This window comes from Leuciscus leuciscus (assembly GCF_965113295.1).
Source record: "Leuciscus leuciscus genome assembly, chromosome: 14".
NCBI lineage: Eukaryota > Metazoa > Chordata > Actinopteri > Cypriniformes > Leuciscidae > Leuciscus > Leuciscus leuciscus.
Window position 1 is genome coordinate 13,446,614 of NC_138738.1, and position 13,260 is coordinate 13,459,873.

The 13,260-nt window shown below is 35.0% G+C and overlaps 1 protein-coding gene across 6 annotated transcripts in view; it reads left to right on the forward strand.

Annotated features, from left to right (window-relative positions):
* The first annotated feature begins 680 nt into the window (after positions 1 to 680).
* The window catches only part of opa1 (OPA1 mitochondrial dynamin like GTPase), a 38,254-nt gene continuing 25,674 nt past the window's right edge, over positions 681 to 13,260 (forward strand). The window contains exons 1-15 of one of the 6 annotated variants that reach the window (XM_082137376.1): positions 681 to 877; positions 2,609 to 2,927; positions 3,247 to 3,343; positions 4,165 to 4,272; positions 4,977 to 5,024; positions 6,386 to 6,474; positions 9,223 to 9,378; positions 11,485 to 11,538; positions 11,643 to 11,747; positions 11,841 to 11,927; positions 12,288 to 12,401; positions 12,576 to 12,656; positions 12,745 to 12,819; positions 12,921 to 12,992; positions 13,135 to 13,234. In XM_082137376.1, coding sequence (XP_081993502.1) covers positions 849 to 877; positions 2,609 to 2,927; positions 3,247 to 3,343; positions 4,165 to 4,272; positions 4,977 to 5,024; positions 6,386 to 6,474; positions 9,223 to 9,378; positions 11,485 to 11,538; positions 11,643 to 11,747; positions 11,841 to 11,927; positions 12,288 to 12,401; positions 12,576 to 12,656; positions 12,745 to 12,819; positions 12,921 to 12,992; positions 13,135 to 13,234 — 1,534 coding nt within the window. In that variant the 5' untranslated portion in view covers positions 681 to 848. The remainder of the gene's footprint in view (positions 878 to 2,608; positions 2,928 to 3,246; positions 3,344 to 4,164; positions 4,273 to 4,976; positions 5,025 to 6,385; positions 6,475 to 9,222; positions 9,379 to 11,484; positions 11,539 to 11,642; positions 11,748 to 11,840; positions 11,928 to 12,287; positions 12,402 to 12,575; positions 12,657 to 12,744; positions 12,820 to 12,920; positions 12,993 to 13,134; positions 13,235 to 13,260) is intronic. The other 5 variants (XM_082137377.1, XM_082137379.1, XM_082137380.1 and 2 more) reach the window with 5 other exon arrangements.

Here is a 13,260-nt window from a genome sequence, read left to right on the forward strand (position 1 = left end):
GAAGGAACTCCATTGTACTGACTGCACACATTTAGGAAATGTCATGTTTATACACTGTGATGAAAATCCTATTATAATAAAAAATCGGTAACACTTTACAATAAGGTTCCTTTATTAAACATTAGTTAATGTATTAACTAACATGGACTAACAATGAGCAATACATTTATTACTGTTTTTGTTCATCTTTGTTAATGTTAGTTAATACAAATAAAGCTGTTCATTGTTTGTTCATGTTAGTTCACAGTGCATTAACTAATGTTAACAAGATTTTAATAAAGTATTAGTAAATGTTGAAATTAACATTAACAAAGATGAACAAATGCTGTATAAGTGCAGTTAATTATTAGTTAATGTTAACTAATGTAGTTAACTAATGAACCTTATTGTAAAGTGTTACCAAAAAATATGCCTGCTTTCTACTTACAGCCACGCTATTTTCTGAGAATATAATGTACTTAAGAAATCTTTGATTTTTGGTGTTGTTTTACCTTAGTGTTAAAGAAAAATATATGATCCTTTAAATTATTCTTCAGTTATACTGCTCATAAAAAGTCACATCTTTGTCATTTCAGATTACAAATAAATAAGAAAATCTTCCATTACATTTGACCCAGACCGTGACTTTTATTTCTGCTGACTTTTGTTTTGAAAGCATGGCGTCACTCGGTGGATCAGGAACTACTTTCCACTCCTCCAGCAGCAGTTGACACTGGTGATCGCCTGCTTGCTATGCCCTTGTTAGCCACGTAGCTAACCTGAGTGCCACATTTGGAAAGATGAATTGAATTTTATATCGGAAAGAGATCTGATAGACCCCTATATATTCCTTTATTGCCAATAGCAGGATGTTACGAGCCGGAAGTGTAGTTACCTGGTAAGTAGAGTAACGTTAGCTCTTTTGCAGCTACAGAATTTAACGCATTTTACAGACTGGAAACCAGGTGATTGGATATATAAATAAAAATGCCTAATCCCATATGTGATATAAATACACTCATTTATAATTTTAAAGGACGGTTGACTGTAAAGATTCGCCCTTAATGCCTAACTGTTAATGCTTGGTATCGTTTCCTAAATGACACTGACAGGCTAACGTTACACTACTGCACTAAATAGACACCACCCGAACACTGACTCACTTTGCACGTTTTTAGATAAATTACATAAATCATCAACAAAAATTCTACGTTGATATCATAATAATATACTTCAAATATAACAGTACTAATTTTTGTCTAATTTGACATATTTACTCCAATTTTAAAGAACTAAGTTAGCCTTTGGACAGCTGTTATAGGAACCACCAAGATCTTCTCTGAGGTTTTGTTTTGCGTTCTTGCTTGAAAATTTATTTTAGTCACTTAAAAGGTAACGTTTTCATTCATTTGTCGGTCTATTAACACAACTGTCAAATTTGGGACTTTATATCCTATACAGTTATGTGGTTTTGCATGCTGCGTGTGTCTGACAGAAAGCTGCCAACATTTAGGCTAGGCTAGATTAAAATAGATTGATATTTTTCATTAGTTAGTTATTAACAACTTAGTTTTTAACCTCTAAAGTTAGTAAATTACAGCTATAAATTGTCACTTAATCGAAAACGACAGCACACCGCGTGAACCATTAATGTTTTGTTTATCATTTTCAAACCATTGTAACTCAAGCTTCCAAGTCATTCTCATAGTTTCAAAATATATATATATTTTTTTTTTGCTTTTGCTTTGCAAGACCTAAAATGTGTTACAGCTGTTAAATTTGGCACTTTGTATAATATACTGTACTATGCTGTGGTTTTGTATGCAGCGTATGTCTGACAGAAAGCAGAATACCTGCCAACATTTTCGCTATTTAAATAGCTTTTTAACAATATGTTTTTATATGTAAGAAAATAGATTTTTCATTAAATATTTATTGCTACTTAAACCCTAATTTTACTCCATAACAGCTATAAATTGACACACTTTTGATAGTAAACATTGGCATTGCTTCAGTTCTATCAGCTGGCCCATTACTTTGATACTTGCTCTGGGCCATCGAGCCAACCGTACTCTTGAGCCCTGCATTTGAACAATATATTCTTCAAATATTCTCATATTGTTATTAGGGATGCACCGATATGAACATTTTGGCCGATACGATAAATCTTTATATTTGACTGTCGATAACCAATATGTTGGCCGATAAATCTAAATCCAACTTTTTATATAATTTTTGAGAGCCTGATTACAAAATTAAAGCCATGTCCCAAGCACACAATTATAATTTTCTCATTATAATTTTATGTAGCCTATATGACAGAATGTTGCACTTAACTGTATTTTCCTTTTCAAAGTGATTCCAATCATATTTCAAGCAATTTAAAACCATTATGGCGAACAGTGTGCATCTGAAATATCTCAGCTAAAGGAAATAGTCCATTATTTATCGACTTTATATCTGCCAATTATTTTTTATTGAGCCGATAACATTAAAAATGAACATATATCAGCTGAGACTGATATTGTGGCTGATATATCGTACATCCCTAATTGTTATAATCTGGAAAATAAGAGACTCAGAAGAGTATAAATGTGTCAGAATGATCACAGTGTCTCTCTCTCCACAGCATTGCCTGCAAGAATCTGCTTCCCTCCAGAATGGGGGTAAAGTTCAGAGTTCCATTGCAGAAACTGCACCCATTCTCTCGTGCCATCCATCACCGCTTCTCTGCTAACAACAATCCACAAAGACCACCTCACTGCTCAGCGGCCCGCCATTACACGTCTCTCTCCAGGCTCCCCATGCGTCCTCCCAAATCCCGGTCAGGAGGACACGGCTATCAACAGCACCGGACATTCTGGGTCGCTCGTCTTGCTGCCAGACTGCTGAAACTGAGATACATCGTGCTGGGTTCAGCAGTTGGAGGTGGATATACAGCGAAAAAGGTATGCTTAACTATTTGGTTGTGTTGAGCCAATTGAAATGACTGACCTCAAAGTCATTTTACTTGCACATGCAGAGTCTGAATTTAAATCTGAATTTGAATGAACACTGGGTGTGCTGCTTGTCCTATTTCAAACAAGATGCAGAAATTTTGTTTTCAATGTCATCATGTTATTTTAACAGATTAAACATGTGACTTAGATTTATAGAAACAGCCATCATATCAGTTATCAACAAAAATACTAATTGGCTGTTGGAATCAGGCTAAATGTTTATTAGTCCACTACTAGTCAATAAATACTGTCTGTTCTGTTTTTATAGACTTATGATGAATGGAAGGAGATGCTTCCTGATATGAGCCAATACACATGGGTTGTGCCAGACTTCATTTGGGAGCTCAGTGAAAATATTGATTTAGGTAAGTAATTCAGAGACACATATTTTGATAAAAAAAATGCTTATTCTAGGGATTCATCGACATTAAATTTTGTCTCATATGATAACCAATAATTCTTTATATCTGAAAGCCATTAACCGATATTTTGGCAGATAGGCCTAAATCTAAATCCATATATTTATATTATTTTTTGAGAGCCTGATTACCAAAACAAAAGGCTTACGATTAAAAGCCATGTCCCGAGCACTTCAATATAAATCATACATACAGTAGCCTAGTTAGAACAAGTGTAAGATTTTACACTCCATCTAAAATTAATATTACTTTTTAAAATAATAGCATTGCTGTTTGAGCTGTGTGTGCTAAGGCTGGTCAGCAATATATCGGCCAAACCGATATGGTGGCCGATATATTATTTGATTCTGATATACATACAGTACTGTGCAAAAGTCTTAGGCATGTGAATTTATTTATGATTTAACTTCTATTAACTAATTCAAATCAATATATGGTGTAACGACCCTTTGCGTTTAAAACGGCTTTTGTCCAGGTACACTTGCGCATAGTTTTTCAGGTAGCTTTGCAGGAAGTTTTCTAGTATTAACATGCCTAAGACTTTTGCACAGTACTGTATATATATATATATAATATTATTATTATTTTAGTTTTTTTGTTTTTAATACACTCACACACACACACACACACACACACATATATAAAATATATATATGCATAATGGATATATATATATATATAAAAATAAAATAAAAATGTGTGTGTAAGTGCACTGGATACATTTGGTTGGGTTGCTAATGATGTCATTTCTTTGCTCCCGAATAAAGACAAGCTCGCCAAAGCTTTGCCTGAACTAGAAGAGATAGCCAAACTACTACCTGATATGGAAAAGATCGGAGAGAACTTCACTTTCCTGAAGAGCCTCCTCTCCAGCGGTAAGCAATTTCTTTCACACTCACCTCATGATGGATACAAACTGAATAAAGAGAAATGACATAGAATAAAAAAAGAAGAAATGAATACTTTTGTTCAGCAAGGATGCAATAAATTGATCAAAAGTGACAGTGAAACAGCTGTGCTGTTTTCAAGATTGATAATCTCAAGAAATCTTTCTTGAGCACCAAATCAGCATATTAGAATGATTTCTGAAGTATCATGTGACACAAGAAATGGTCAGCTTTGCCGTCGTAGTTTACTGCATTTTTTTGTGAATGTCAGACCGTTTATGTGAATGTGTTTGAATGTTAAAATCTTTAAAGCTTCAAGGTGCTAAATCTAACCATGTGTTTCATGTGGTCCATGTGGTTTGTCTCTGTGATTTTTGCCAACTAAATGGATCAATATATTCTTTGACACTGCATTGCTTATAATCATTTTCATATATGCGTAATCAGTTTCTTCCTAATGGTAATATGACATTGAGGCATTTTAAGATTTTTCACGTAAATCTGGGTTATTTATTTGCTTAACATGTTTTCCAGTGTACAGTGCTGCTGACACTGCTTGTCCGCTAGAATCCCTATCCAATGTGTAATGAAATGAGCGCTCCATGCTTTTTCTACAGCCTTTATTTTATTTTCATTTCATTTGTTCCTCTTGTTCCTCCCTTCTCCTCTCCCTCCCTCCACGTTCTTCACAGGTTTGGGTAGTGAAGTCAATGGAGCTTCTGGTCTGCGTCTGTTATTAGGTGTGTAAATGCCTCACTTAGCGTGCCTCGATTCCTCCTGATCTGCTGCACTGATGTAAAATGGATTTAAGTTGATGGTGGGGTGTGCGCCTCTAAGGATGGACCAGCAAAACAGGGAATAATCTTTAAAATATTATAATAATGTTGTTAGTCAGAAATCGCTTTATTGTCTGCACAGAGCTACAGCTTCTTTATGTGACAGAAGCTTTATATTATTGAGCTTAAAAGATAAAGTAAGCTTCCTGTTGCAGTTGCGTTACAGTGTTGCGTTGTCTTTCAAAAGTCTGGGGTTGGCTATATTTTTTCTAATGTTTTCGAAATAACTGTTTTCTATTTCAATATGTTTTAAAATTGAATTTATTCCTGTGATGCAAAGCTGAATTTTCTGCAGCGATTACTCCAGTCTTCAGTGTCACATGAACAGAAAATTCAAAGAAACAGCATTTATTTCAAATCGAATTTTTTTGTAACAATGTAAATGACTATACTGTCACTTTTCCTCAATTTAATGCATCTTTGCTGAACCAGTGTATTGAGTTCTTTCATAAAAACACAACAACTTACTGACCCCAAACTTTTTAACGCTAGTGTATATTTAGTCTAAACTGGATCACAAAGACTCAAGCGTTATTTCGTTTGTTTGACTTTTTATAATAGACCCTTAGCTGAGATATTTTAACTGGATGCTACAGCGTTCAGTTAGCATAGGTGACTCACAGTCAGTTTCAGATGCATTTACAGTTACAGTAGAGATGCAGTTAATGACACTAACAGTATCTGTGAATGTGGATTTCTCTGATTTTAATTGTCTTGCCACTTGGTCCCTTGACTTCACCTTCTCCTCTCTAATGATTTTGTGAGCCCTTCCCTGTGTTTGTCACTTTACACTCTCTTTCCATCGATATTACTAATTTATTCTATATGTGTGAAGTTCTTACAGCTCAAGAGTTTTGAAAAGTACACTGACTGAATATCTAATCTGAATTCTTGCTATCTTAGAGAGGGAACGATTGTTTAGAACTGCATTTTTATGTAATGTTCATATTCCTGTTCATGTTTTCATAGCATATTGCACATATTTTCTCATACAGTATATATTCTCATTACTACACTCACTACAATCTTAAAATAATATGCTCTGTTATGTAGTTTATGAACTGTTTTGAAGCATTTTTGCACCATTTACTTTTCAAACCTTTGAGTCTCTTTTGGGATATGGTGACTTGATGTAATTGCTTTAAACTACAAGCAAATATATGCTTTCGCATGCTAATTTTTGTTGTCACATGACAGTTATTTTTTCTAAATGTGAAAAAAAGGAAAAATAATTTGTATTTGTATGTTGTATTTATTTTTTCTAGAAACCACAGGTGATTCATCTCTGAGAGCACCAGATATCCCACCAACGTCTGCATCCATGTCTGACAGCAGTGATAAACAGTTCAAGAAGGTACAAGTCTCTCTTTTTACTGCATAAATGATGTTTCAAATGGCTTTTCTGAATGCTAAAGCTTGACCATAATATTATGACGGCTCTTTTCATCATTTAGTATATCCAGCCATTATAATAATTAAAGCAGCTTACGTTTTTTATTTGCATTTTTCTGCCAAGCTGTGTTGCTTGGGCTTTTTTTCCAGCTTTAACTGAGTTGCCAGTTGTTTTGCTATTGTTTTGACTATTTACTATAAGGGGCAACCACCATTGGTTGATGGCTATCCTGATGTTTTGTAGTCCTGGTAAATATAGACACTGTTTCAGTAGCTTGTGGCAGGCAACTTGCTAATGCTGAAGTTAAGTTTCTCTTTTATTTACTCTTTCCCCGACATTGCAGAGTTCTCTCGTCTTTTATGAGAAAACGCTTCCCTGCCATTTTACTGCTTTCTGTGTTGTCACTGTTGTAAGGTAGGGGGCGCTGTTACGCATCTCCTGAACTAGGCTAGTACTGTCTCTCCAGATCAAAACACAGGCAAAGAAGAAGCAGAAACGAGCGATCTCATATGTTAGCAGATGCATATGAAAAATAATGCGATCATCAACAATAAAAAGCTTACAAATCAAAACTGTCTAATGTTACCGAATGAAATGTCAACCCAGGAAGTGCTGTTTGACTGTGAAGCTTGGGGGTGTTGATGGACTCCGTCTACTCCATCTATGTTTTGATCACCGTACTGAATCTGATCCAGATGTAGTCTTTGACAAAAACATGATTTTCTCAGCTTTTTGCTCAAAATGTAGCTTTTTTTATGACACTTACCCACATTCAAGTGTTGATAAAAAAAGAATGCATGAAATTAGCATACAATGGATTGTTTTTGTTTAAAAGCAGAGGGTCTGTTCTTTCTTTTGATATATTGCATGTTCAGATATTCATACAACAAAATATTCTGGGGGCCATGACATTTTTGTGAAAATGATCAAAAACACTGGCGGTTTCTGGCAACAACAACAACAAAACGCTGGAAAGTGTTAAGCTTCCCCTATTACTCAACTAATTAAAATTGTTGTTTGTGAGCAGTCTGCGTTTTGCTCTCGATATTTTTCCTCTTTTGGACACCTTCACATTATTTGAATGAATTGTCTCTCTCAGTGTACAGATGTCTCTTTTTATTGTTTGACATGCTGAAACATTGACTTTTTTTTTTTTTTTTTTTGCAAATGTTTTTGGAAATTCTTGTGTCATTTTTAGATTCATGCAAGTCAACAGTTATTAATTTTAGATGTTCTAAAATCTTCTTTTTCCAAGGTGTTTTAAAGGTCAGATCCAGTTGTATAGCCTAAAGGATCCAAAGGATTCACATATCATTTGTCCTGCAACTGTATTTAAACCCTTATTCCAGGAGATTGATGACTAATTTCTGTCTTTCTAAGCTTATTGTCTGTCTAAAAGCTTCCTTCTCCTTAATTCCATGTTTGTCTGCCATGTTCATTTTGTGCTCTCTGAGAAAACTTGCTTCTCTGAGAGCAAAGTATTTACTACTTGATATGCTAATGTTTAATGTTAGTGTTCTGTTTTTTTATTTTCTTTGTTTCATCACTCATAAATCACTCTTTGTCTACAGTGGAAAACTATGTACTTTTTAGTTTATCTTAGATTAACACTGAAGTTTTTCATATTAGCATTCCTAAAGGAGCATAATATCCCATAAAATGTCTTAACAGACAAGGTTGTTGCAGTTATATTGGAAGTCTAAGCATATTTACACTTTCATTTAGTTTGGGGTGAGTACATTTATTTTTAATACTTTATAAGTTTATACTTTTATTCATCAAGGATGCATTAAATTGATAAAAAGTGACAGTAATGTTACAAAAGTTTTTTATTTCAGTTAAATTCAGTTCTTTTCAAATTTCTGTTCATCGAAGAAAAAATGCTTCATGGTTTCCACAAAAACATTTAACCGCACAACTGTTTTCAACATTGATAATAAGAAATAATTCTTTAGCACAAAATCAGCATATTAGAATAATTTCTGAAGGACCATGTAACACTTAAGACTAAAGTAATGGCTGCTGAAACAGTTATTTGGAATTGTAATAATATTTCATAATTATTACTGTTTTATTATATTTTTTATCAAATAACTGCAGCCTTGATGAGCAAAAACATAAAAACAAATCATACCTACCCCAAATTTTTGAATGGAAGTATGAGTGTGTGTAAGACGAAATGATAGTTGAATTAGCCTAATACATATATTTGGAAGCAGCGGTGTTTGAAAGATGTGTAGTAAATATTTGCTCTCTCCAGCTTCAGGCTTTGCACTGTTCTGCTACTCAATCACTTATTCCTCAAATGCTTGCTTTGCCATGTAGCACTAGTTTTATATGATAGTAGTTCATCTATTAAAACTTAGATGTGCCCTTACTGCAATTATAGCAGCTTGACAACATTGACTGTGAGTGCAGGTCTTGAATGTGACTCAACATTATTAGTAGTGCGAATAAATGTTCTCTTTTTAATTTCCTCTGATGTTCGCAGTTTAGCTCTTCTCCTCCCGTTTGCTCAGAGACCTTTATGGTCATTTCTTATGCTCTTTAAGATTTTAGGTTCGCCATAACCGAGTTCAAAACTACTGTATTATCAAGAGCAGTACATTAAGTGAGGTGGACCATTACCCAAAGGCTCTGCCATGTCCTCCTATTGGTTGGTAAGCAGGTTGATTGACTGCCCCTCTCTGTCACTGTGCCGTCCCTCAGCAGGGGCTGCTCAGCGAGCTCATTCTCATTCAGCAGCAGATCCAGCAGCATGAGGAGGAGATGCGGCGGGCGGCAGCCAATAATGCTCCGCCTCCGCCGCTTGAACCCAGTCCCAGCCCGGCCCCGAACCCCAGCCCCTCGCAGTCCAAACGCAAGGTGAAGGTCCACTCCCCCACCACCCCTCTGACGCTGTGGCTCTCATGCCAGTCTTTGACTGCCTCACGCCATTCGATTTTAGCTACGTTGTGCTTTTAAAAGGATATTTTTTTTTAATTTTTTTTTTATCAGAAATATTTATTTCTCAAATTCTTATTAGCTGACTATAATTAAGATGTTTATATTTATATAGTTAGTGGAATGGTGGAGGTATTCACGACTGGTGTGAGAGAACTACAGCTTTAATATACTTAAGTTACAAGCCAAATAAGTAGCTCCACCCATCCAAGCGACTGTTGGAAATTACATGTCCTAAGCGAGAATTTAGCCTAATCCGCTTTTGTATTTTAATTTAATCTGCGTCTGTATGGCTACATGCTCTTTCCACCAAAATGCTGATTTCACTCTGATCTTATTCCATCTCATAACTTATATAGTGGGGTACAAAGTCTTAGGCCACTAGATAAAACATTTTTGTTTATTTAATAATTAAGTTTTCATAAAATATAGGGGATACTGGGACTAGTTGGGTTAAGTTGTCACAAAGCCTTTCTCTATTTAAACATAAAATTAAAAACTGCCTTTAATTAGAATAACTTTTTTGAATTCTGTCCTTTAAAAATAAAATTACAGTATCATACTTTTGTAATAGGTAGATTTTGTTTTTTCAGGTGTCAGGGATATTTTTCAGAAATGTCGGGTCAGGGCAAGCTGAAATGTGCATTATATGTTATGAATATTTTAATTGCAACATTTGTTGGACAAAACACTGATCTGACATTTTTGTACCTTTTCTTACTTTGTATATTGTCACTGTTTCATGAATTGTTACTTTTATCATTATTTAGATTTAGCTGAAAAGCCTATAATCGTTTTTTTAATGGATTTTTCTATTGTGACAACTTACCCCATACAGTGTGGCAAAATGCCTTTCTATTTTAGAATGTTCCAAAGAGTTTTTTTGTGATCTTTAATAGAAAGAAATCTGACCTTTTGTACAAATGATCAATGTCACAAATTTGAAATAGAAATAGAAATAGAACAGAACGTTATGTATACAATATTTATTATTCGATTAATGCCATAGTGTTTCTTGGTTTATAATTGTAAAAAAAATATTCCCTAGATTAAATAAACTTTCTTTTTTGAATCTCAGATTTTCAGAGTGGTCCCAGACTTTTGAACCCCATGGTTTGCGACATAGACATTGATTTCTAACAATCAAACTGAGTGACTTTGAAAACATTATCCTTTTAAACAATACAGTGAAATGTTTCAACATGGCTTTCAAAAGACCCCTATTCTAAACAAATTGTTATTGTGAAAGTAAAATAACATGATATTTGCAATCCATCTATTACTAGTAGTATAAAGTGAGTCTTGTATATTTTCATAATTTTTGCGATAAGCCCAAACTCGATCCATTCTGCCTCGCTCATGCAAACCCATTTATTTACAGTCCCACGTGTACAGTTTATATTCACTGCATGGAGTGGTGTGCCGTCCTGCCACATGGAGTGCAATGCACTTTGCTTCAGCTGTTGGCCAGCAAAATTAACCTGCCTCACACCAGAAACAGTTACATAGTCTGTCTGCACATAGGAAAAAGACATGTTATTTAGAAGGAAACAAAAAGCATTTTATATTACACACCCTTGTATTTTATGTAGACGTGTGTTTGTGTATGTTTGATGTTTTCCTTTGTGTCCTTTCCTTTGTGTCCAATCATTCACTGATTTTCTGTGATTTGCCCTGTAGTTTGAGGTGTGTGTGCTCAACAATTGCATTACAGGTGCGGGCCAATAAATGATTCAAGAAACACTTTTGATGCGTTGATTTATAATCTAAGCATTCTTCACAAATCGGTTTTTTTTGTGTGTGTGGTGATTTGTGTAAATAAATGATTGATTAAATGCTTGGAAGTGCAATTTCTTCTCTTTGCATTAACTTGCCTTCCTCTGCTGGGTTACTCGCTGGAATTGAATGCATGAGATGTGGAATGACTTTGTGCAATGACTCTTACAGGGGGATATTAGGAAGATGATCAGCTGTCCTGAAAAGAAATAACATGATCATAGTCTGCTACATTGTTTCTTGTGCTTACAGTCATCTGATAAAGAAAGAATTGATCAGCTTCAGGAAGAACTTCTTCGAACTCAGGTATTGACTGTTAAATGTCATTGATTTTAAGCCTTGACTTTGAGTTGTTCATTTTTAAGTTGTTCATGATCATTTTATACTCCATTTCTCTCATGTTTGTATAGATGAAGTACCAACGGATGCTGGAGCGTCTGGAAAAGGAGAATAAGGAGCTGAGGAAAGTCGTATTGCAGAAAGATGACAAGGGGATTCACCAAAGAAAAGTCAAGGTCAGATTTCAACAGTATTTTTTTATAGGTGAACACCAAGAACAAATCACTGGGTTTCGTTGAAGCATTTATCCTGTTTTTGATCCTGTGCAGAAGTCTTTGATTGATATGTACTCTGAAGTCCTGGACATTCTCTCGGATTATGATTCCAACTACAATACTCAAGATCACCTGCCAAGGGTCAGTCTTATTCTTATTTATTCTTCTTTTAGAATGTCAAAAATGTACACAAAGCTAGTGATTAGTAACTATTTTGAAAATCGATTAATTTGTGGATTAATCTTTAATTAATTGATTAATTGGGTATTCTTTCCATCAGAAAATGTCTATAGAATGTATGCTGCATTGAGTGCAAAATGGTTTAAAATATAAAGATTACAATATAAAGTCAAAAGTTAACGAACAACAAACTACATTTTACAGGTAAAAGTTAGAATTCTCTACAGCAAAACTCACATGCACTCCTCTGAACATAACATATTTCTGCAATCTGATTATTTCCCTGTAATATGGCCTCATAAAACACCTTCTCTTCTCTAGGTGGTAGTGGTTGGAGACCAGAGTTCAGGAAAGACTAGTGTGTTGGAAATGATAGCTCAAGCTAGAATCTTCCCCAGAGGCTCTGGAGAAATGATGACCAGGTCTCCTGTCAAGGTGCATTAAACTAATTCACTTCCCAACTTCTCCTGACCTCTGATTTGATGCTAAAAAAATCTTAATATTAATCAAATAAAATAAAAATATATTTAATAATATATATAAATAAAATAAAACAGTTGTTCTGCTTCATATTAGTGATGCGTTTACCTGACTTGTTTTATTCTGAAGGTGACATTGAGTGAAGGCCCTCACCATGTAGCAATGTTCAAAGACAGCACTCGTGAGTTTGACCTCGGGAAAGAGGAGGATGTAAGTATCTTAAAATGATGTAGTACAAGTTTGTGAGCCTCTATATTTGACTGTCAAGTCACTGAGATGAGGTTCTTTTCTTTTCTAGCTTGCTGCACTGAGGCACGAGATTGAACTCCGGATGAGGAAGAGTGTGAAGGAAGGTCAGACAGTCAGCCCTGAGGTGAGACCCTTGTTCCTTCAGTGCTTTGTGAAAACATTTACACTTGAATCTGCCTAAATGATTTAATATTCATCATTCATGTGTTTTCTATCTTGTCTCAGACCATTTCTTTAAGTGTAAAGGGCCCAGGAATCCAGAGAATGGTGCTTGTTGACTTGCCGGGGGTTATCAGTGTAAGCTCTGTGTACATTTTTATACAGTTTTACTCATCGCACATAATATAAGCTTATACATCTATGCATGCTACACTGGTTACATCTATGCATGTTACACTGGTTCTTGACTTTGTCATTGACTACTTTCATTTGTGTACAGACTGTGACGACCGGCATGGCTGCTGACACAAAGGAAACCATTTTTAGCATGAGTAAAGCCTACATGCAGAATCCAAATGCCATCATCCTATGCATTCAGGGTGAGTTTTCCCTCTTTCATTAAAAT